At 34.7% G+C, this 25,889-nt stretch overlaps 1 protein-coding gene across 1 annotated transcript in view; it reads right to left on the bottom strand.

Annotated features, from left to right (window-relative positions):
• Window positions 1-3,052: 3,052 nt before the first annotated feature.
• Window positions 3,053-25,889, bottom strand: part of nudcd1 (NudC domain containing 1) — a 106,989-nt gene continuing 84,152 nt past the window's right edge. Inside the window, exons 9-10 of the mRNA XM_030147011.1 lie at window positions 14,020-14,179; window positions 3,053-3,598 (exon numbers count right to left, since the gene is read on the bottom strand). Coding sequence (XP_030002871.1) covers window positions 3,309-3,598; window positions 14,020-14,179 — 450 coding nt within the window. The 3' untranslated portion in view covers window positions 3,053-3,308. The remainder of the gene's footprint in view (window positions 3,599-14,019; window positions 14,180-25,889) is intronic.

The following is a 25,889-nucleotide window of genomic DNA, read 5'->3' as shown; positions in this document are numbered from 1 at the left end:
GCAACAAGATTTATTCAAGAAAGCAACTATAGAGGATGAAGCAGCAGCCAAAGCTAGCTACATGGTGAGTGAGATGATTGTTAGGGCCGGAAAGCCATTCAAAGAAGGCGAGTTCATCAAAAAGTGCATGTTACTAGCTGCATGTCAAGTAAAGGAAACCCATTTTTTTGTGGAATGGTTAATGCGGCCCAGCCTGACCCAGACTATACCTCCAGCGACCCCCATGTAAGTTGAGTTTGAGACCCCTGATTTAGAGGATATTGAATATTATAGAATATTATAATAAATGGTGATAAATCACTTAGGGAAGGTTACAGAGAAAAATTAATTTGGGAACTGACACTTAAGTCACACTGGGTTGTTAAGGGTTAATAGCTCAAAGAAAGTAGTTAAATCAGTTATAAAACACAGATCTGCACCTATTTTGATACTGATTAAATTCATTAATGTTTTGGACTGTTGGTTGAATCAGGGAACTTACAATTGTTAGAATGTTTTGATATGTTATGGACAGATCATTCATAAAAAAAAAGAAAATCTGCATATTTCTTAACCCTTTCATGCATAGTGGTCACTACAGTGGACAGTTCTTCTCCAGCTTGTTCTCTTATATATTCATAGGTTTTATTGTTTTAGTTTCATATGAGCCAACACAGTGGACACTTATGCAACATCCCATAATACACTGCAATTCATACCATTACTATAACTTTGCTGTTCTCGATAAACCTGATCTGCAGTAACATGTTTAAGTGTAAATCAGTTATTTGTTAGACAAAAATCGTTGTTTTTTGCATATTATATGAGGTAATAACTAGCATTAGAGTTTGTTAAAATGTGAGAAAACATCAAATTAACAGCCTTATAAATGTTTTTATTTCATTGTTTTCATTTTACTTTCTGATATTAGGTTTCAAATACATATTTCTTTACTTAAAAAATTAAATGCATGGACATTTTTGTAACTCCATGAAAAAAAAAACCTCGATCACAATTTTTTTTTTATGCCTAAGGAGGTACAGGGTGACAGAAAAAAACGGGAACTTTTTAACAATCCAATAAAACCAAGAGTGAAGGAAAAAAAAAAAATTTATTCATAGTAATTGAAACCTTAAACCATGCCATTTAAGAAACAATGATGGAATTTTCATTTTTTAAAAATTACTTCCTGTAGATGGCGTCCTCCTGTACGAATGCATTCTTGAAATCTGCTGTTGAGATTCCTCATTGACCGCTGCAACGTCTCAGCTGGGATACTGTGAATTTCATCCTGAATACTCTGTTTTAATTCATCCAGAGTTCTCGGTCGAGTCGTGTACACTTTACTCTTGAGATAGCCCCACAAGAAAAAATCACAAACGGACAAATCTGGCGATCTAGGGGGCCAGGGAACGTTACCGAATCTTGAGATCACACGGTTACCGAACAATTCTCGCACAGCCGCCAATGGTTACTAAAATGGGGGTGTGTTTACTTGCTCAAGGTCACTGTCTCGCAGTGCTGCCACTTGCTCATGTCTGCCAATACGCACTTCAAAAATTCCCGTTTTTTTGGGTCACCCTGTAATTTAAAAAAAAATGAAAATTCCATCATTGTTTCTTAAATGGCATGTTTTAAGGTTTCAATTACTATGAATAAAATATTTTTCTTCCATCACTCTTGGTTTTATTGGATTGTTAAAAAGTTCCCGTTTTTTTGTGTCACCCTGTATAAAAACACACCAGAAAAAAAAATCTTGACTAAGGTTCTCATAATTCGTGCATGAAAGGGTTAATAATAATCACTTACATCCCTTTAATATCCTTCTATGCTGTTGTATGTATGAGTGTGTGTAAATGTTCTAGAATAAACAGTGGCAGCAGGATGAAGATCGACTCTTCTGGTCTCTCGTCATTTTCTTCCTCCATCGATCTTTTCTGCCCAAGTTTTGACGTTAATGTAGCAGCAGCCTGTGTGAGGTGTAAAACATGTAAATTTATGCAAATGAATGCGACTACTTCTTTCACACTTCAACACTGATGATTGTAAACGGAGCCAAGGAGAGGGATTTCCTCAGTCCCCCCCCCCCCCCACTGACCATCTGATACAATATGAGACCGACTATCAGTGGAACACAGGCAGCCAAAGAATCCACTCACTGATATAAATGCTTACACGTGGATTTATGACTCAGAAATCCGAGAATTACAAATATTTGTGACAATGCAGACAATTAATACAGCACAGTGCATACAGGAAACAATGTTACCGAAACACACGGAGTCAGAAAGTGTGATTCATGCCCAAATTCAAGCATTTAACCCTTTCATGCATAGTGGTCACTACAGCGGGCAGTTATTCTCCAGCTGTTCTCTTGTATATTCATGGATTTTATTGTTTTAGTTCCATATCAGCCAACACAGTGGACGATTTATACCATTACTGTAAGTTTCCTATTCTTTTATCTAAATCAATTGCTAATTGTTATTAGACTGTAATTAACAGAGTTTTTTTTTTTTTTTTTTTTTTGCATATTATCTGAGTAATAACTAGTATTATAGTATGTTCAAATGTGAGAAAACATCAGATTAGCAGCATTAACCTCCTGAGACCCAGGAAAGTGAAAATTTTCGCTTTTTTCCATTAAACAATTGTTGTGATTGGAAACCACATAATGCAACTTTTTTTTTTTTTCTGAGACATTTTTTTTAAATCATTTTTATTTATTTATTAATTTAATGGAATGTCCTTTGCAATGCACAGCAAATAAAACTGTTAAACTTTTGTCCCCTACAGAGGACAAAATGCATTGCTGGGTCTCGGGAGGTTAAAAACATTTTTATTTCATGGTTTTCACACAGTATGTCAGTAAATGCATGTTTCTTTGCTTAAAAAATTAAATGTGTGGTGTTCAGCTGAGTGGACATTTTTGGAATTCTATGAAAAATAGGTTAAAAAAAAAAAAAAAAAATCAATGACATTATTTTTTCATGCCTACAGATGAATAAAACCACTCAGGAAAAAAAAAAATCTTGATTAAGGCTCTCATAACTCATGCATGAAAGGGTTAACCATTTCAGTATCTTTTATTAATGAATTTTCTGGAAATCTGCTCTAATATTTGACATTTATTACCATATTCTTCAAGACCAGCCCTAGTTTTTGCTCTTAAAGATGTTTTGCAGCTCATATATGATTTATACGAACAAAAAAAAAAGACAGAAACAAGCAAACGTAGGTACAGACTGAGCTGTCAGACATAAAACACATCCTGACTTTGGAATGATCTCACCTGCTTTAATTAGATTAATATGTACCTAGTCCCAGATTTAATTATTATTGACCTTCAGCACAAACAGATTACTGGAGGTCAGGATGTAAAGTCTCTCGTTGGTTGCTCTGAAGCCCAGGATTGGTTTGTCTGAGTCCAGGCTGGCCACCTGTTGCTTAGCAACCTGTCCGATCTGACGACCCTGCTTCCTGTTGAAGAGGACGGTTTCCACGGGTGAAGGCTGCCTGTAGATGAACGCGCGGCGCAGACACTCACACAGTGAGGCGTAGGAGAAGTTTGGAGCGCAGGTCGCAAACTTCTTATCGCGTTTGGAGGCCTGCACATAACCTAAAATATAAAAGAAAGAAAAACAGGAGGAAATGAAATGAAGGGAAGGAAATATGAAGCAGGAGGCATAAGCCGGTGGAGGAAATGGACCAGTTCCATTTTCCTTTAGATTTTCATTCAGAGAAGGTCACAGGGATTTAGTTTTCATTGATGAAAATGTGAGCAGACTACACTCAGTGACTTCTGGTGCTGAAAATGCAAATAGTGACCGGCTGATGATGGCTGAAGGTCGACTCTGTGGCCTCGTGATTTTCTGCTTCCATCTATTCGACCTGCACAAATCTGAAGTCAATGTAAAGATATAAAAGGCTATTGTTTTTGCTGCCTGCTCTGAAATATTTGGCCTTGAATAAAGGTGAGAACAACACAAAGACAAAAAGTTCAGTTGCTTCAGGTCGTCTCCAAACATACAGGGTGGGGAAGCAAAATTTACAATGAACATTTACAGGGTTTGGACAAAATAATGGAAACACCTTCACCTCAAGATGATAATGCCCCAATCCATACAGCTACAATTGTTAAAGAATGGCATGAGGAACATTCGAATGAAGTTGAGCATCTCGTATGGCCGGCACAGTCCCCAGACCTCAACATTATTGAGCATTTATGGTCAGTTTTAGAGATTCAAGTAAGACGTCGATTTCCACCGCCATCGTCTCTAAAAGAGTTGGAGGGTATTCTAACTGAAGAATGGCTTAAAATTCCTTTGGAAACAATTCACAAGTTGTATGAATCAATACCTCGGAGAATTGAGGCTGTAATTGCCGCAAAAGGCGGACCTACACCATATTAAATTATATTTTGTTGATTTTTTAAGGTGTTTCCATTATTTTGTCCAACCCCTGTAGTTGTTTTTTCTCAGCAGGCACTACGTCAATTGTTTTGAAACCAAACATATATTGATGTCATAATCATACCTAACACTATTATCCATACCTTTCCAGAAACTTTTGCCCATATGAGTAACCAGGAAAGCAAACGTCAAAGAGTGTGTGATTTGCTGAATGCACTCGTCACACCAAAGGAGATTTCAAAAATAGTTGGAGTGTCCATAAAGACTGTTTATAATGTAAAGAAGAGAATGACTATGAGTAAAACTATTAGGAGAAAGTCTGGAAGATACTATTAAAGAAGAATGGGAGAAGTTGTCACCCGAATATTTGAGGAACACTTGCGCAAGTTTCAGGAAGCGTGTGAAGGCAGTTATTGAGAAAGAAGGAGGACACATAGAATAAAAACATTTTCTATTATGTACATTCTCTTGTGGCAAATAAATTCTCATGACTTTCAATAAACTAATTGGTCATACACTGTCTTTCAATCCCTGCCTCAAAATATTGTAAATTTTGCTTCCCCACCCTGTGTAATTTGACTTTCACAGGTCTAGACACACAAAGATTGTAATTTTCAGGTGATTATTGTATTATATTTGATTTCTGCAATTAGATCCACCTCATTTTACATACCAGACCTTTACAAAAATCATAAAACTATATTGGACGTTAGGGCTGGGTATCATGGCCAATTTCCATCATCGATTCGATTTCGATTCATAAGGTTCTGAATCGATTAATCGCGATTCAATTCGATTCGATCCAATATCGATTCGATTCAGTATTAATTGATTGATTCAGATTAATTTAGTGATATCAAAATACAATTTTGAGTTGTAACCTGATTATTTGAGTACCGCAGTCATGCAACACATCAATACTGGTATCAATATTGATATTAGAAAGGAAATAAATATAACATTTCAGCAGGAAGTAGCTGAATCTGCTCTTAAATAAGACATTGCCATGTTTCTACAGTGGCTCAGAACGGACTTCTTTGTCATCTTTATTCTGTTTTATGGCTGGTGGCTTCTACTCAGTGTGTGTGTGTGGGGGGATGTGCGCGCTTGAGGCCTGGAGGGGTTTTCCCTACCCTTCCTCCGCGTGTTTTCCGTGCCAGAGCAGTCGCAAGCGAGACCAAGACCTGTCTTCCCCAGGGGTTCGCAAGACGGAGCCGGCCGCGCTTCCGTGTACTCCCGGCTCTGCTCTGAAAAATCGATCTCATCCACTATTAATCGATTCCGCAAAATTAAAACGAAATCGATCTAAGATTGATTAAATCGATTTTTTTACCCAGCCCTATTGGATATTCACTTTTTTTAGGATATGAGTCTACATGTTCTATTTGCTTGAAAAACTGAGCGTTCTGCATTTGTGTTTTTATGTCTATGGATAACTTTCAATGGCACCGAGGATGGACAAGGAAACATTTTTTCTCATGTCCTTGATACAGAAGATGAACTCAAAACACTGAAAACACAACATAGCTGTAAAGATGTGCATGAACTTCAGTGCATCTAACTCATGCATATGAATGAATGAATTGTTTCTTTTGGTTTGTACATTAATCATTGCACTTAGTACAATACATATATTAACCCTCTGGTATCCCATCCAGCAAGGCACCAAGTGTGCCTTTTTGGCACACTTGTGGAATAATGTCAAAAATTTTTTCATACAGTTTGTTTTTAATTCTTTTACACTTCTTTTTCTATTTCATCAACTTGAGCCGTAAATAAAAATACCAAATACTCAATAATTGTCAAATGTTTTAACCCTTTAAATGCTGTGTTTGTATTGTAAACAAACCATTTTTTGGAATGGAAAAAAACAAAAAAATGTTTTCAATATACTACATAAAAAGTGGATCACATATTATTTGATTTTTTCATCCTGGCATATGTCAATGATTAACTCGCATTGGTTAATTTGCATGATTATTTTTGGTGCTAGGTCAAATGTTCAAAAATACTAGCATCTGTCACCAAGTGTGTGTAAAATGCACACCTATAAATCAAACTATTAAATATTATATATTGATTTATTTTTCTGCTCTAATTTGATTTTATTTTTGTAAATCAAGGTCAGCCCCAATCATACATATCAAATGGAAGAAATAGTGCGTTTTAGGCACACTTGGGAGACAGATGCTAGTCTGGTAATTTTCTTTTGTTTACAATGTGCAAATTTTAGTTGGTGGGCAGAATTTTAAAGATCATGCAAAAATGAACAACTTTTGAATTCTAACCTTATTTACATTGTGAAAAATAATATTAAGTTTTTTAAAATGAAGTGCAAAGTGTGTCTAAAAGGCGCACCCGGATACCGGAGGGTTAAATATAAAAAAAAAAAAAAGGACTAGGCTAGAAGCAAAAGCTATTTTTACCTCCGCCAAGGAGGTTATGTTTTTGCCAGCGTTTGTTTGTTTGTCTGTCTGTCTGTTTGTTTGTCTGTTTGTCTGTCCGTTAGTGTGCAACATAACTCAAAAAGTTATGGACAGATTTTGATGAAATTTTCAGGGTATGTTGGAAATGGGATAAGGAAGAAATTATTAAATTTTGGTGGTGATCGGGGGTGAGGGGCCCACGGGGGGGGGGGGGTGCAGACCAGAAAATTTCATCAAAATCTGTCCATAACTTTTTGAGTTATGTTGCACACTAACGGACAGACAAACAGACAAACCCTGGCAAAAACATAACCTCCTTGGCGTGGGGGGGCCCACGGGGGGGGCCACTGATCAGCCTTGGCGGAGGTCTGCGCTCTCCGAGTGCTTCTAGTTTTGCCTCTCCTTTTCCCCGATCCACTGCTTACATTAAATTAAAAGTGTACAGCATCGAGCATCTCATCTTAACCCTGTAAAGCCTGAACCATTAAATCATTGACAAAAAATTCCAGTTCTTTGAAACTGGAGCCTTTATTGGTCCTTCTGAACAACCCAAAAACATGTTTTTCAAATACTAATTTCCATGTATGACTTTCAGTTTTGTATCATATTTGATACATCAGGTCTCAATGCTAAAACATTATTATTTTTGAACAAACAAAAACATAATATAACACAAACATGTCTAACAAATTGGTAATTCCTTTTCGAAATTGTCAAAGTTCTGCCTCCTTCTTCATCAATTTAATCTTGTAGTGTCACTGGAAAGGCCTCTGGTGAATGAATCCCTCCCCCCCGGTGGATTATCTGCGTATTGCATGTATCTAATTGTATACATCAGGTTTTTCCAAGAAAAAAATATCACACTGATCATGTAGAGGGCTTCAAAACTCATGTATCAAATATGATACGTTGGGCGTTATAGGGTTAATATTCCTGAATGATCCTATACTTTAGGCATTTTTTAAACTTTGTCAGAGAAGTGAACAACTCAAATTCATCAAGTCCATCCCATAATTTCACACCCACAACCCAAATACATCTAGACTTCACCTTCGTCCTCACTTTAATCCATTCAAAAATATAAAGACCTCTGAAATTATAATTACTCTCTTTTAATTTAAAGAAATCTTGAATGCTATTTGGAACAATATTATTTTTTACTTTATAAATCATCTCTAATATTTTAATATATACAATATCCTGCAATTCATATGCACATCCAATCCATTCACATCCATAAAAATATATAAAACACACACATATACTACAGAAATATCCATATCAACGTATAATATCTCGTGTTTAGCAATTTTTATCCCTTATCTTCCATATACCTATTTAGATTTTTTTATACCTCTTTTTAAATATATTTATGTTTGTACTTTGCTTTCCCACAGCTGAATATGCACATACTTTTCATTGTTGTTCTTACTTTATGTTTTTTTTTTTTTTAATTTGTGTGCGTACCTACAATGAGAAACTCCTTTCTTTCACATCTTAACAGGCTTGATTTCAACGTTCAAAACACCTTCCTCTGAGCCTCGTTTTGGCTGACTGAGGTAAATTCTAAAAGTGTCCACAGAGATCCATCTGTACTCTAAAATTGGATGATATATCCAGTAGAGGAACAGGCAGATTGGCAAAAAGCTCGGTGTTAAAAAAAGGCAAAAGGAAAACGTCAAACATGTCAAAATGGAAAATTGAAATCCAACCGGTTCCAGACGCTGTAGTTGAGAATAAGCGGGTGAACAGATCGATTTGCAAAAGACGGAGCTGAAACCTGATGACTCACTAAATATGGACGTAACTGACAGCTGTTTGATTGGAGATCTTGAGTTAAATTAAGAGGCCAGAGCTGAAGATCCTCCTCTCAAACGCTCATTTTTTCTTTTTTTACCCTTGTGGGCTGTAAGACATGTCAGCAAATTACCTCTTGTCTTAACTACAGTTTTATTACAGTCATTTACTACTTCCTGTCATCTATTTACTGCTGCACTACAGCTCGACAGGGGACGTAAGTAAAGTCATGGAAGTTCATATTTCAACACAAGTGAGCATGAAACTGCAAAATTAGAAATCTAAATAGGCGTTCACTGAGAGTCTTATTTAAGGATGTAGAATATATGCATGACACATAAATAGGATACGCCATGAGGATAAACAGACATCCAATATCATTAAGTCTGCAGAGCCACATTTTCACTTAATATAACATTAAAAATAGATTTTCTAAAAGAGAGACCCATGATGTGTTGTTACAAAGCTTCTGATTATCACTAATATTCCAAACACTCTTAGAACACTTAGAACTACCAAAACAACTAACGTACATGAGTGCTTCTATGAAACTAGGTTTATTTTGGTACCTGACACTTTGCAGGCTTTTTAGACCCAATAATAAAAGCGAAATCTAGACATATTTCCCCCCAGGATGTACCTAATGATGACCTCACATAAATGCAAAAAAGATATACTCTTGCTCCGAGCCATCTTAAAATTAATTAATTTTTAATCAAATATTGGGGCCAAAAATAGGGCTAAAATTGGTGCATGAAAAGATACCTAGGTGTCAGTGTGTTTTATTTTGAAAACATGGCTGTAAATGGTCTTATATACCGCTATAAATAAAGACACTGTGCTAAATTTGATGATTCTAGTGGATTTTCTAATCCAGACATGCAGGTTTTTCATGAATCTCAGTCTCATTCCAGGTTTTGTGTGTAACCCATCGAGTCCGCTTGCGTTACATGCGGAACCTGCCCATTTAAACACAAATAAATTGTGAATGATTTTGCAACAGTGGTCATTTTTGTGAAACACTCTGCCTTGCATAATTACTTTGAATCCTAAAATGTACCTGTGAGAGAAGAAAAAGATAGTAAAAACAACAGTAGTGTGTAATTTTTGTGTCCTTTTGACCGTGTTACTTGCGGATTTTTGTACAAATCAAATAAAATGTGTTTTATCTGAAAGATAGTTTCTCTTTGATCTCAGTAAGTATTTATTTTTAAAATTTGCAGTGCAGGTGTGCATGACAACTGATGTGCAGCAATGCTTTTTACATATGGGTGCTTCTACGAAACTGGGTTCATTTTGGTACCTGGCGCTTTTTAGACCCAATAATAAAGGAGAAATTTAGACATATTTCCCCCCAGGATGTACCTAATGATGACCTCAGATAAATGTAAAAAAATTAAACTCTTGCTCTGAGCCATCCTAAAATTAATGAATTTTTAAGTAAATATTGGGGCCAAAAATAGGACCGAAACTGGGACAGAAAAAGCTACCTAGGTGTCAGTGCATTTTATTTTGAAAACATGGCTGTAAATGGTCTTATATAGCGCTATAAATAAATACACTGTGTTAAATTTGATGATCCTAGTGGTTTTTCTAATCCAGACATGTGGGTTTTTCATGAATCTCAGTCTCATTCCAGGTTTTGTGTGTAACCAATCGTGTCCGCTTGTGTTACATGCAGAACCTGCCCATTTAAACACAAATAAATTGTGACTGATTTTGCAACAGCGGTCATTTTTGTGAAACCCTCTGCCTTGCATAATTACTTTGAATCCTAAAATGTACCTGTGAGAGAAGAAAAAGATATTCAAAACAACAGTAGCGTGTAATTTTCGTGTCGTTTTGACCGTGTTACATGCAGATTTTTGTACACGTCACATAAAATGTGTTTTATCTGAAAAATAGTTTCTCTTTTATCTCAGTGAGTATTTATTTTTAAAATTTGAAGTACAGGTCTGCATGACAACTGATGTGCAGCAATGCTTTTTACATATGGGTGCTTCTACGAAACTGGGTTCATTTTGGTACCTGGCGCTTTTTAGACCCAATAATAAAAGAGAAATTTAGACATACTTCCCCCCAGGATGTACCTAATGATGACCTCAGATAAATGTAAAAAAAATTAAACTCTTGCTCTGAGCCATCCTAAAATTAATGAATTTTTAATCAAATATTGGGGCCAAAAATAGGACCAAAATTAGGGCATGAAAAGCTACCAAGGTGTCAGTGCATTCGATCTGAAAACATGGCTGTAAATGGTCTTATATACCGCTATACATAAAGACACTGTGCTAAATTTGATGATTCTAGTGGATTTTCTAATCCAGACATGCAGGTTTTTCATGAATCTCAGTCTCATTCCAGGTTTTGTGTGTAACCCATCGTATCCACTTGCGTTACATGCGGAACCTGCCCATTTAAACACAAATAAATTGTGACTGATTTTGCAACAGCGGTCATTTTTGTGAAACCCTCTGCCTTGCATAATTACTTTGAATCCTAAAATGTACCTGTGAGAGAAGAAAAAGATATTCAAAACAACAGTAGCGTGTAATTTTCGTGTCGTTTTGACCGTGTTACATGCGGATTTTTGTACACGTCACATAAAATGTGTTTTATCTGAAAAATAGTTTCTCTTTTATCTCAGTGAGTATTTATTTTAAAAATTTGAAGTACAGGTCTGCATGACAACTGATGTGCAGCAATGCTTTTTACATATGGGTGCTTCTACGAAACTGGGTTCATTTTGGTACCTGGCGCTTTTTAGACCCAATAATAAAAGAGAAATTTAGACATACTTCCCCCCAGGATGTACCTAATGATGACCTCAGATAAATGTAAAAAAAATTAAACTCTTGCTCTGAGCCATCCTAAAATTAATGAATTTTTAATCAAATATTGGGGCCAAAAATAGGACCAAAATTAGGGCATGAAAAGCTACCAAGGTGTCAGTGCATTCGATCTGAAAACATGGCTGTAAATGGTCTTATATACCGCTATACATAAAGACACTGTGCTAAATTTGATGATTCTAGTGGATTTTCTAATCCAGACATGCAGGTTTTTCATGAATCTCAGTCTCATTCCAGGTTTTGTGTGTAACCCATCGTATCCACTTGCGTTACATGCGGAACCTGCCCATTTAAACACAAATAAATTGTGAATGATTTTGCAACAGCAGTCATTTTTGTGAAACCCTCTGCCTTGCATAATTACTTTGAATCCTAAAATGTACCTGTGAGAGAAGAAAAAGATATTCAAAACAATAGTAGCGTGTAATTTTCGTGTCCTTTTGACCGTGTTACATGCGGATTTTTGTACACGTCAAATAAAATGTGTTTTATCTGAAAAATAGTTTCTCTTTGATCTCATTAAGTATTTATTTTTAAAATAGACCCAAAGTGCTTCCAAACTTGCTTCTTAACATTAGTCTACATCTGGTTTGAATTTTTAGCCCCTCTGTCCTGATTTTAGGAGCAGTTTCATCGAAGCACCCACATACGTATCCACAGACTGTAGGACTCACTGAATAAAGTGTAAAACTCATTCTTAACATATCTGTGTTATGTTATCATCAAGTTTTCTTCCTCAAACTAAGCCAGTAGAAATAACACTGTCTTATAATTTTCACATGCTGCATCAGCTGATAGTTTACATTATAGCTGTGTTAGCTTAGCTCTGTTTTTACACAGAAAACGGCCACAGTAAAACTATAAATAACCTCTGTTTTCTGTCCGGTTTGTGTTGTCAGCAGCTGAACTAAAGATCTGTTTGGAATCAAATAAACAAACGGCAACTTAGCAAAGATAATAACATCCCATAATAACCTTATACCTTCATAAGCCTCATAATTAAACTCATCTGTGTAGAAGAAACACTGTGATTTTAGCATCAAACTCCATTCTGTTCTTTTAGAGCTGTGTCCATTTCTAGCTTTTAACACTTCGTCACGTTCACTGACACTAAATGTTGTTTCTTAACGGTTCTCATCCCATCTGGCCACTTTCTGACGTAGTGTTAGTTTTCTTCACCATGGAAGACCAGCAGAGTGACTCAGTCAGGGTTCCTACAGGTTTCTACAAGTTACATTTAAGACTTTTTAAGACCTTTTTAAGACTTAGAACAGAATTAATGCCAGTTTCACAGCCTATATTTCACAGCCACACTGACAAAAAGTGTATCGTGACTATGTTTTGAAAAAGTTAAAGTAAAGTAACACTTATACTTAGAATTACACCTGAGCTTTGATAAGCTGTTAAAAAGCAAGATCCAGGGTGCCTACAGGTTTCTACAAGTTACATTTAAACACTTTTTAAGACCTTTTTCAGACTACCTAGAACAGAATTTAATGCCTATTTTACATCCATACTGGCAAAAATTTGTGAATCCTAGAATTTAGGAAAATGTATTTATTTACTCCAATGCCTTGGTTCCCACCATTCAGTCATTTCTCACCGGGGCTGCAAAGTTAACCATAATTGGCTCCTAATTTCAGTATAAATTATCGGGTTGGAACGAGTGGAATCAAGTAGACTAACATTACTGTCTTTGCAGCTTGGACATTTAACAGACAAATTTAACCCTGTAAAGCCTGAACCATTAAATCATTGACAGAAAATTCCAGTTCTTTGAAAGTGGAGCTTTTATTGGTCCTTCTGAACAACCCAAAATTTTTTTTTTTCAAATATCAATTTCAATGTATGAGTTTCAATTTTGTATCATATTTGATACATCAGGTCTCAATGCTCAAATATTATTTTTGAACAAACAAAAACACAATATAACACAAACATGTCTAACAAATTGGTAATTCCTTTTCAAAATTGTCAAAGTTCTGCCTCCTTCCTCATTAATTTAATCTTCTAGTGTCACTGGAAAGGCCTCTGGTGAATGAAGTCCTCCCCCCGGTGGATTATCTGTGTATTGCATGTATTTAATTGTATACAGCAGGTTTTTCAAGACAAAAAATATCACACTGATCATGTAGAGGGCTTAAAAACTCATGTATCAAATATGATACGTTTGGTATTATAGGGTTAAACACATTTATGGCAGTTTATGGCAACATAACTTAAGACCTACCATATCAAATTTAACAACTTTTAAATATTTTTTAAGGTATTAAATGCAGATTTGTAAATTCAAGACATTTAATACTTTTTTTTTCACTACTCCCTCTAGTGGTCACTGAAATCAGACCATCAGTGTAAATATTCACTTCATATTTATATATTGTCATCTTTCTCATAACTTCAGATCTTAATTCTAAACACTCTAATAATAATAATTTTAGATCATTTTTGAATATTTGAAAGTAGAAATACAACATACAGCCCCTTCAAAAGTGCAAAATAAATGTACATCATTTTAATGTTGTGAAATATGTCAGCAGCTCAAGGTCTTACCCAAGGCGTTAAATGTAGCTACATGCTCCCACATGTTGCTGGGTTGGTCCGGACGTGGCTGCCACACTAGAGCGTCGACATCGTGTCGAAGGCAGAGACACGGCATTTCAGACGGATTCACGTCGACAGTGAACAGATACTGGTGGCTGCCCAGATTCACCTGCAAACAGACACACAGGAAAGAGTCTGCATCCGCTACACTGCAAATTATGTGGTTCGTACCAAGATAACAAAAAAACCAACTTAGATTTAGAAGTGTTAGATCATTTATCTTGTTTTAAGAGTTAATTTTTTATTTTTATTTTTACCTCCACCAGGGAGGTTAGGTTTTCACTGGGGTTTGTTTGTCTGTCTGTTAGCAAGATAACTCAAAAAGTTACTGGCGGATTTTGATGAAATTTTCAGGAAATGTTGATACTGGCACAAGGAACAAATGATAACATTTTAGTGGTGATCGGGGGGAGGACTGATCTGCCTTGGCTGTGCTCTCCGAGTGCATTTCTAGTTATTTATTTTTTATTAGGGACAGCGCATATTAATGAACATCTGCAACAGTTGCAGCTGTAAATATATCAGATTGTAGAAACAGTGTTCATACATCTGTAGACGTGCTTATTTCTAGATTTAACACTGGTGTATGAATGTTTGGTGGTGGTCGGAGGGGCCGTAGGGCACAAATTGGCAGCTACGCTTCTGTCAGCCTGTCCCCGGGCAGCTGTGGCTACAAATGTAGTTTACCACCACCAGAGTGTAAATGTGAGAGCGAATGAATAATGGGTCAATAATGTAAAGCGCTTTGGGTGTCTAGAAAAGCGCTACATAAATCCAATCCATTATTATTATTATTATTATTATTATTATTATTATTATTATTATTATTATTATTATTATTTAACAATCGTAATTCAAGAAATCTTGTCGAGTGAAATTATTTTGCTGCATGGACAGATATTTCACTTGTTTTGAGTAGGTATTTCCTCAGATTTAGTGTTTTTATCTTGTTTTTATACACCCCTTTTTTGCAGTGTACTATCGGAGAATACACAGTTTAATTCAGGTAATGCTACACTGCAAAAATCTAAATCTTACCAAGTGTATTTTTTATCATTTCTAATCAAAGTATCTTCTCCCACTTAAAATAAGACATAATCACCTAAAAAGTAACTTGTAAGTGAGATATAAGAACTTATTTTTAGACAACAGATCTGCAAAATCTTATTTCAAGAAATCTTACCAAGATAATTTTCACTTGTTCCGTTGGCAGATTTTTTTTGCTTAATTCAAGCAAATTCTCAAGTCATTCTCCCTGAAAAGTTACTCTTTAGGTGATTATGTCTTATTTTAAGTGTGATGAGACATTTTGACTAGAAATGAGAAAAATACACTTGGTAAGATTTAGATTTTTGCAGTGTACTGTCATTATTCTCCAAGGTTACCTCAGACAAAGATGGACTGTTTAACTGATGTGAGAACGAAACATGCTACTTTCCTTCTCTTTAATCCTTTAGAAAATCTTGGTATTTGCACCGTGGAAGGCATGAACTACATCTAATACACATCCACTTAGATAAAATGTGAAAAGAATGCTGCTTGATGGATGATTATTCCCGGTATGTGAAATACCTCTAAAAACACATCATTGGCCACATTTGCATGAATTATTCAAGGGCTCACATTTAGTCTGAACAGGAACGTGTGGTATGAATATATAAAATAACCCAAAAACCAGTCTGACAAACAAGTCTGCATCTTTATTTCCTGAGGTTTCACTTTCATCTCCTTCTTGTAAATGTCTTCTTAAAACCCACCTGTTCTCCTTGGCCTTTTAACACTCGTGCAATGTTGACATTTTGTTTCTGTTTTTTATATTTTAACTTGTTTTATTTTATCTTATTTTAATGTTTTTAATGCTTTGGCTAATTTGTATTGTGCTTTTATTCTTCTGTACAGCACTTTGGTCCACTGTGGTTGTTTTAAAGTGCTTTATAAATAAAGTTGGATTGGATTGTACTGTACATATTTCACTGATTTATTAGTCGCTTTTCCATTGGACATCTGCGCAAAACTTTACCGATATTTATTAAATGTCAAAAAAACAGAAGTGCATAATGTCAGTTTTTCCATTAAATCACAAATGTGATGATCTGTTTATTTATTACTGCGAGATGACATAAGAAGTCATTCCATAAACATGGTGACGAACATAAATATGGTGTTGATTTACAGATGTATTCATTATTATTATATATGACCCCGCTATCTTGTACTAAATTAAAAAATGATTGGGTTTCCTGGTGTGTCAACACATACCGTGACATGTTTCTTTGTCTTCGCTTGTTGTAACGTCCGTCAACATCTGTTTTTTAAATTCACCTGACTCTAGTTGTGAAAAAAGGTCTTTCTATTGCAGTTTTGTGTGATATACCATTTGCGCTATGCCCAAAAAACCACCTCTTGCCAGCGCAAAAACTTTTAATCGAAAAATGAGACTTTGGTGAAACTGTTGTTTTTAATTTTTATAGTTATATTTAATTATAAGTTATATATTATAAGTTATATTTGGGCAATTTGAAGGTCAATGGAAAAGCAACTATTGACTGATATTTTTTTTTTCTTTTTTTTTTTTTCTTTTTTTTTTACACCTAAACGTATTTAATAAGACACAGGTAAGAAATCCTGAGTATGTGAATTATTAGTTATGGTCATTTTTTTGGATAACAATTATAAAGCTAACATGTTCCTTTTTATTGGATTCTGTTCGTTTTAGTTTCTTGTTACTTCTTCAATATCAACCCTTGGGGTGTTAGAAAATATCGGTTCTGCAATATATCGCGATATTTCATTCCACAATACTGTATCAGTACTATATCGATATTTTTAGGTATTTATTCAAATGCAGATATGGCAGAGGTTCATTTTTGTGTTTTGTTTTTCTTTATTGTTTCTGTCTTATTTATTATTATTTAACACTGTTTCATTAAGTAATGGTTATTTGAAGCATTTTTTACTGTCGGAGAGGCAGATGTTAATTCCTTTGGAAACTAGGAGAATAAGTAAAAAAATTGTGATATAGCATTAAATCCTGTTCTGATCAAATAAAAATGTGTTTAGTATTTGTACATATTTCTGGTGTAATTCAATTCTTCCATGAAATTAAAAAAAAAAAATGCCTTTTTCACAGCATCATGATATATCGTGTCATGGTCCTAGCATTGGGTCAAAACACAGTATTCAAAATCTCTCTGATGGGACATTTTAGAGACAATTTGACAGATTCGTGTTGATAAATGACCTGCATTTTTACTTTTAAATTCATTTTTTGCTTTAGTTGGACCATTAGGGATTATCCAAAACAAAGAACTACTTTATATTGAAATAAATGTTGGAATTGCAATCAATTAAAGTTCGTTCTCCGACTAGGGGTGTTAGAAAATATCGGTTCAGCAATATATCGTGATATTTCATTACACAATACTGTATTGATATTAAAAAGTACTGTATTGATATTTTTAGGTATTTATTCAAATGCAGATATGGCAGAGGTTCATTTTTGTGTTTTGGTTTTCTTTATTGCTTATATCTTATTTATTATTATTTAACACTGTTTTATTAAATAATGGTTATTTGTAGCATCCTAAAAGCACTTTTTACTGTCTGAGAGGCTGATGTTAGTTCCTTTGGAAACTAGGAGAATTAGAAAAATTTTGTGATATAGCATTAGATCCTGTTCTGATCAAACAAAAATGTGTTTAGTATTTGTACATATTTCTGGTGTAATTCAATTCTTCTAGAAAATTAAAAAAGAAAAAGACACAAAAATTGCCTTTTTAAAAGTATCATGATATATCGTGATATATGGTACCATGATCCTAGTTTTGGGTCAAAACAAGGTATTCAAAATCTCTCTGATGGGACATTTTACAGACAATCTGACAGATTCGTGTTGCTAAATGACCCACATTTTTACTTTTAAATTCCTTTTTGCTTCAGTTGGACGATTAGGGATTATTCAAAACAAAGAGCTACCTTATATTGAAATAAATGTTGGAATTGCACTCAATTAAAGTTCGCTCTCTGACTAGGGGTGTTAGAAAATATCGGTTCAGCAATATATCGCGATATTTCATTACACAATACTGTATCGATATTAAAAAGTACTGTATCGATATTTTTAGGTATTTATTCAAACGCAGATATGGCAGAGGTTCATTTTTGTTTTTTGGTTTTCTTTATTGTTTATATTTTACTTATTATTATTTAACATTGTTTTATTAAATAATGGTTATTTGAAGCTTCCTAAAAGCACTTTTTACTGTCGGAGAGGCAGATTTTAGTTCCTTTGTTGGGATTGCACAAAAATAATGTTCTGATGTTAGTTATGAATGAATAGAATATGAACATTTGAACATGATCTTAATCTGTAATGTCTGTAAAATATAATAGAAGTTTTAACACAGGAACATTTTGTGATTGCATTAGATCCTGTTGTGATCAAATAAAAATGTGTTTAGTATTTTTGCAGATTTCTGGTGTAATTCAATTCTTCCAGGAAATAATGATTTAAAAAACAGAAACAAATAAAAAAAATTGCCTTTTTAACAGTATCATGATAAATTGTGATTAGGGATGTAACGATCACCAGTATAACGATAAACCATGGTAAAGTTGCCAACGGTTAGTATTACTCTAAAATTCTAATTATCATGATAACCGTGTTTAATTACTGCACTTTTCCCAGAGAAAACACCTAAGTAAAGATCTGCCTTTATGTCAAATATCTGAGTATAGTTTCAATTGATTACATATTATATATTATTTACTTGTATATACCTAATATTTGGAACCAATACTCACTTTTACAGTCTTTGAAAAGGTTTGTTAAGCATCTTTACGTTATTTATGCAATAAATTATATGCATTTTTCAAATCGGATTTTATATTTTTTTGTGTTTCCTGGCCTTTTATGTTTTTATAGTAGGTTAAAGTGAAAAAAAATAACAGGCAGATGAGATAGATGAAGTTGCGCTGAAAAAAAAAAGATACCAATCATGGGTATAGTAAACATTTGTTTCTATAGTACAGGGTGGGGAAGCAAAATTTACAATGAACATTTAGTTGTTTTTTTCTCAGCAGGCACTATGTCAATTGTTTTGAAACCAAACATATATTGATGTCATAATCATACCTAACACTATTATCCATACCTTTTCAGAAACTTTTGCCCATATGAGTAATCAGGAAAGCAAACGTCAAAGAGTGTGTGATTTGCTGAATGCACTCGTCACACCAAAGGAGATTTCAAAACTAGTTGGAGTGTCCATAAAGATTGTTTATAATGGAAAGAAGAGAATGACTATGAGCAAAACTATTACGAGAAAGTCTGGAAGATACTATTAAAGAAGAATGGGAGAAGTTGTCACCCGAATATTTGAGGAACACTTGCGCAAGTTTCAGGAAGCGTGTGAAGGCAGTTATTGAGAAAGAAGGAGGACACATAGAATTAAAACATTTTCTATGATGTAAATTTTCTTGTGGCAAATAAATTCTCATGACTTTCAGTAAACTAATTGGTCATACACTGTCTTTCAATCCCTGCCTCAAAATATTGTAAATTTTGCTTCCCCACCCTGTATATAAAGGCAAAATCAAAAGGACTGAAAAATGGCCAAAATAGGCTCAGACCACTAAGGGTTAATATTTGAATATTTCTGCCAACAGAAAGTAAATTGTGCCAATTATTTTATTTGGCTTTTTTGTTGTTGTTGTTTTTTTTCAAAATACAACTTGGTTAAATTATTTCAGTGTGTGTATAAGTACTTTTTGAACATTTTGAGCACAATTTCAATGATACCATGATAATAATAACCGTGATAATTTTGATTACAATAACTGTGATATGAAATTTTCATATCGTTACATCCCTAATCGTGATATATCGTATCGTGATCCTAGTATTGTGATTTGTATCGTATCGCCAGATTCTTGCCAATACACACCCCTATTCAACCCAAAGACAAAGTATTGCATGCATTTACCTTCATTCATCTGTGTCTCCTGAACGTGCCTGTAAATGTGTGATTCACTGCTTATTAGATGAATATTCTAATCTTATTATCATTCCTGGTTACATTTTCCAACTGCAAACCATATATACTTCAAAGCTGATTAAACTGAGCTACATTACTGCGACTGAGGCTGCTGCCCCTGCGACCCTGACCCGGATAAGCGGATGAAGACGGTACCGTGATAGTATTTGTGTGATGAGGGGGACTGTGGCCTAAAGTGAACAGGTATTAAGGTGTGTATAATCATTAGGCAGTAAAATGGACCAAAGAAGAGACTTGTTAAGTGCCTTTCAGACAGATACGAGGTTCCTGAAAAAGAAAAACTACTGAGGCATGGCCAAGAAAAGAAGAAAATTAATTGAAAAAGACTAGAGAAAAATTAAATGTGAAGCTATGAGAAACCCATTATCCTCCTGCAACACCATATTCCAGATCTGCAACTAACCAAGAGTGAAATGTACGGTGTCAAGTGCTCGACTGAAACGCAATCACCGCTGAATAAGACTCATGTTGAGACGGAGAACTCCAGCGCTCAAAGTGAGGCCAGACTATACAGCACTCTGAACATCATTTGGAAGGAGAAATTGTACAAACGGTCGCATTTCGTGGGAAAAAGGCTCATGACGGAGGTTGACTGTTGCTCTATTCGCATGGGACTGGTATTACCTGAGGACCTCTAGTGGTTTGTAATCATTGCAGAGGTCATCATCTGTGATCTCCATCCCATGTGGATCAACCATGTATGGGATTTGTAAAGTAAAAACTACTACTCCCGCTGTTTTAGCAAACACACACGTGAATCAACATTTCTTTAATTTGGTGAGATATGCACCATTTTTTGTTTTCCTCTGCATATTTCTTCAGTCCATTTCCTGGTTGATGATAAATCAGAGTTTTAAGTGGGGATCCAGCAGCCTCATGTCGCAATATACGAGGGGGGGCTGAAAAGTTCATAGCCTGACGAAGAAGGAGTTATTCCACAGCAATGAAACTTGGCATACATTAAATTCAACCTCTCCTGATACTAATTGTATGGTTTCCTTCCAGATAAACCCACATTGGATAAATAAATTTAGGACTTTGAAAAGCAGTACCAGAGACATTTGGTGAACCATCTGTAGCACCGTGATCTTATCAAATGTCTGAAGAAAAAGGGGTTAGCCCCAAGGACATTCATGCTGACATGGTTGCTATAGGGCACAGGTGTCAAACATGCGGCCCGTGGGCCAAAACCGGCCCTCCAAAGGTTCCAATCCGGCCCACAGCATGATTTTATTGAGTGCAAAAATTACTCTGAAGATCTGAACAGTCTGTGGTGTTGAACTGGTTTGAGCCCCATGTGATCTAAAGTCCAATAATAGTCTAAAAACCCTTTAAGAATAAAATGTGAACAACCTGAAAATGAAGTACAATTTGAACAATATTCTGTCTGCTACTACATGTTTTGTGGATTTGTAGATCCGATTTTTAAGTTGTGTTAATAAGTTGACACATAATATTGTAGACATTCTCATTTTAGTTCCACATTCCAAACTAGAAAATTTCAACAATATTATGTTTGTGTAACATTGTGTGTAATGCACATGTATAAGTGATAAGATGAGGCATAATATTGTTAAAATTTACCTTATTTTTCTTAAGAAATTCAATTTTTTTTTCTGGTTATTCACATCTTTTGGGTGAAAAGCTAGTGTGTAAATGTAAATATTTTCATAATTTAGTTTTTATTGCACTAAAATGAAGAGAAAAAAGTAATATTGTTGATATTTAGCTTATTTTTCTTTAGAAATTACATTGTTTTCTGGTTATTCACTTCTTTTGGGTGAAAAGTTTGTAAATGTAAATATTTTCATAATTTAGTTTTCATTGCACTAAAGCCAGAATTTTATTATTATTTTTTTTAATCTTGGGACTTCTTTTTTTTACATTTAAAGTTGAAAATAAACACACGAGTTGGGAAAAATCTTTGTGTGATTTACTTGCCTGATAATTCTGCACACTCATATTCCCCTGCGAGAAACAAAATTCACTTTTCTTTTGTTGAATATTCAAGTTGAATCGATTTAGACCAGTGTATTTGCTCAACAATAGCATTTATTTTGAGGAATAAACATGACAAATAACTACAGTCTATTTGTTTTGGAAAGAAAACAACTTGTGACATGATCACTCCTCATAATTTGACTGCTCGTGCCGAACCCTCGCTCGGCGTTGACGCGCATCCTGCGACCGCCAACATGTTTCTGAAGCTGTCAGGCAGCGCTGTCCTCCTCATCTCTGCGCGCACTTGACAGCCATTGAAAATTCTGCAAAAACTAGTCCATATGTTGGTGTTTGATAGTTGTGCACAATGACAAGCCTTTTAGCAAACCATCACTCCTCCACTCCAAACCTCATTTTCCTGCCACTTGTGTTTGTCTTGGATCAAACCGTAGACGTTCGTTCATGAGTGTGCGAGTGCGAGTCGGCTGATGAACACGATGGCGAACGCTCGGGTCATGACTTCAGATCAACAATAAAAAAAAAAAAACAAAAAAAACAACAACAATAAAACAGTGACAGTAAAGAAACCAGATATGATTTAAGCTGACTGATGATCTTTTACAATATTAATACAGTCCATTTCATAGCTGGAGTTACAAGGGGCTTTATTGCTAAAATGAATTCCAATACAATTATGGTTAAAAGCCTTCAGTAAATTGATTTCTATGATTAGATACCGTTCCGCACCCAGGGAATACTAATCAATCAGTGAAATCTGCTGATGTAAAAGTGATGCAAGACAGCCAAACATCCATGGCACATAAGCAATGCCTTAAATGGAATAACCTACTTTTACTCCTCAAGCACCTTCTGTTGAAAACCGATAACAGGGTCAGTTCATCCCGAAAAACAAATACTGCTTGACAGTTTTAGGGTTAAAAGTCTAAAAGTGTCAGAAAATGTCTTTTTTTTGCCAATTCTTTTCCACCTTTATTTATTTATTTCGAACATGCAAAGAAACAAAATAAAACAAAGCAAAATAAGACAAAAAACAAATTAACATTTAAATGAACAGAATCTAGATTCAAGTGTGTGCAAGTCTGAATTTTGTTTTCAGGAATAACTTAACTTTCAATATCTGGACATTAATTATCACTACTATCAATAATAAATGCTTAAAACAGTGTGTTTTAATAAAAAAGAAAAGTTTTTTTTTTTTTTTTTTTTTTTGCATATTTATGACCAGAAACAACTGTAAATGTACATAACAAAACTTTTGGAGATTGTAGAAATAAACTTTCAACTATTTTAGATCTGCTCAAATGTGCTTTTTGGTCTTGAACATTCAATACCCATATCATGGCTTCATAATTTTTGTTATTATTATTATTTATTTATTTATTTTTTGTGACTTATATCTTTATTGAGTTTTATATAGAATTGTAAGAGTAACCAAAAAGACAAAGACAAACAAAAGAGACCAAATAAATAAATAAACAAATAAAAAACAATAAAAAGACCAAACGAGAGCATTTTTTTGTTATTTACAGGTGTTTTTTAGCCTGTGTGGAAGTCTTTGAAACAGTTCCTTTTTGCTTGTAACAGAGTCCCACATTGCTACCGTAAAGTGTTATAAAGTGTTGGAAAGCTCAGGATCTCAGCCTTCCGACGTCATTTGAATTTTGTGGATAGTGCAAACGGTTCAGGAGTTACTGTAATTTGAATGCTGTAAAGTCTAAAACGTAACACCGGAGAGACTGCAGTTGTTAAAGCGTTAAAAAATGGAAAAAATGGAGTTTTAACAAAGCCTTTAGAACGCTGGTTCAGTAAGTTCACAGCAAAATCCTTAAAGCCACTCAGCAAATACAATGAACTTGGTAAATATTAGTAAACATCCAACTTTCAGCTACTGAGAAAGACTGTCCATGTGAAGTCATTTCTGATTCAGACTCTATTTACTTTGTTTTATTATTTCACTGCTTTTGTTTAAAGGCTGATTTCTGAGGCTTCATTGCGGTCAAAGATGCGCTCTGTGATTGGTTATAAGTGGCGACAGACAGTGTGATTAATTCGATCAATTAACTGACACTGATTGGACGTTTTACAATCAACAAGAGCAGAATTTGACACTAATTTAAGCCGTTGAGTAGCCCTCTCAAGCAGAAAATAGCAAATAGATGAAGAAATAATTAAATTCGTGCCCTGAAACTCCTCAATTTTTGTTGATTAGTCTGATTGATGTTCACTGATGCTCCTTATTTATTCATGCTTTTATACAGTACTGTGCAGAAGTCTTTGGACAACATTAGTTTTGTTGGTTTACTAAAGTTATGACCACGCATACACAACAAACAAAAAGTTAAGGATATTTCTTGGGTTTTTTTTGTCATTTTTGCCATTTGTAAATAAAACTATGTCTGGTCATTAAAAACATGTTTCAATTCAGTTCACACACAAAAAAGTAAAAAGCGCTGTGCAAGAATCCCAACTGAATAAAATAGCCCAGAAAATTTTAAATATCCTTAACTTTTTGTTTGTAGTGTATGAATTTCTCAGTCTCTGTATGAAGATAAATCTGGATGTGAAGTATGTACAGCGGTAAAAAGTAGTATTTAGTGTGATCTCCCTTTGCACTAAACATGTCTTTAAAACATCTGTTCAGACAATTTTGGATTGACTGCATTAGTTTTCTGCTGATTTATATTAGGTTTCATTCAACACGTCAGATATTTCTAACTGTACTAACATTTTAATTATTTTTTAATTTTAATTTTGTGTGAGATCTGCTGTATAAGAGAGGCACAGAACCAGAAGTTGGACGTTGAAAGTATGTAAAGTTTCACTTCCATTTCATGCTAGCGATAGTTACGTTAGTTATGGACCACACCCCCACGTATATAACTGCTGCCCTGCTCCCCCTCACTCCAAAAAATAAAATACCCCCCCTTTTTTTTTTGGGACAAATCACACCCTGAGCATGTCTACATATGTATGTATACTTCAAATAAGAAATTAACTCTTAAAACAAGATAAATTATCTAACACTTCTAAATCTAAGTTGTTGTTTTGTTTTTTTTATCTTAGTAAGAACCAAATAATTTGCAGTGCATAAACACTCCTAAAGTTATTTCACGCAGGCTACACAGGGTGGGGAAGCAAAACTGACAATATTTTGAGGCAGGGATTGAAAGACAGTGTATGACCAATTAGTTTATTGTATGTATTTTGGAAAAACAACAACAACAACAACAACAAAAAAGCCAAATAAAATAATTGGCACAATGTACTTTCTGTTGGCAGAAACATTCAAATATTAACCCTTAGTGGTCTGAGCCTATTTTGGCCGTTTGTCAGTCCTTTTGATTTTGCCTTTATATACAGGGTGGGGAAGCAAAATTTACAATATTTTGAGGAAGGGATTGAAAGACAGTGTATGACCAATTAGTTTACTGAAAGTCATGAGAATTTATTTGCCACAAGAAAATTTACATAATAGAAAATGTTTTTATTCTATGTGTCCTCCTTCTTTCTCAATAACTGCCTTCACACACTTCCTGAAACTTGCGCAAGTGTTCCTCAAATATTCGGGTGACAACTTCTCCCATTCTTCTTTAATAGTATCTTCCAGACTTTCTCGTAATCGTTTTGCTCATAGTCATTCTCTTCTTTCCATTATAAACAGTCTTTATGGACACTCCAACTATTTTTGAAATCTCCTTTGGTGTGACGAGTGCATTCAGCAAATCACACACTCTGACGTTTGCTTTCCTGATTACTCATATGGGCAAAAGTTTCTGAAAAGGTATGGATAATAGTGTTAGG

This window comes from Sphaeramia orbicularis, chromosome 11 (assembly GCF_902148855.1).
Source record: "Sphaeramia orbicularis chromosome 11, fSphaOr1.1, whole genome shotgun sequence".
In the NCBI taxonomy this organism is placed as follows: domain Eukaryota; kingdom Metazoa; phylum Chordata; class Actinopteri; order Kurtiformes; family Apogonidae; genus Sphaeramia; species Sphaeramia orbicularis.
The sequence above is the reverse complement of the archived record's forward strand: the minus strand, read 5'-3'. Positions and strand labels throughout refer to the sequence as shown.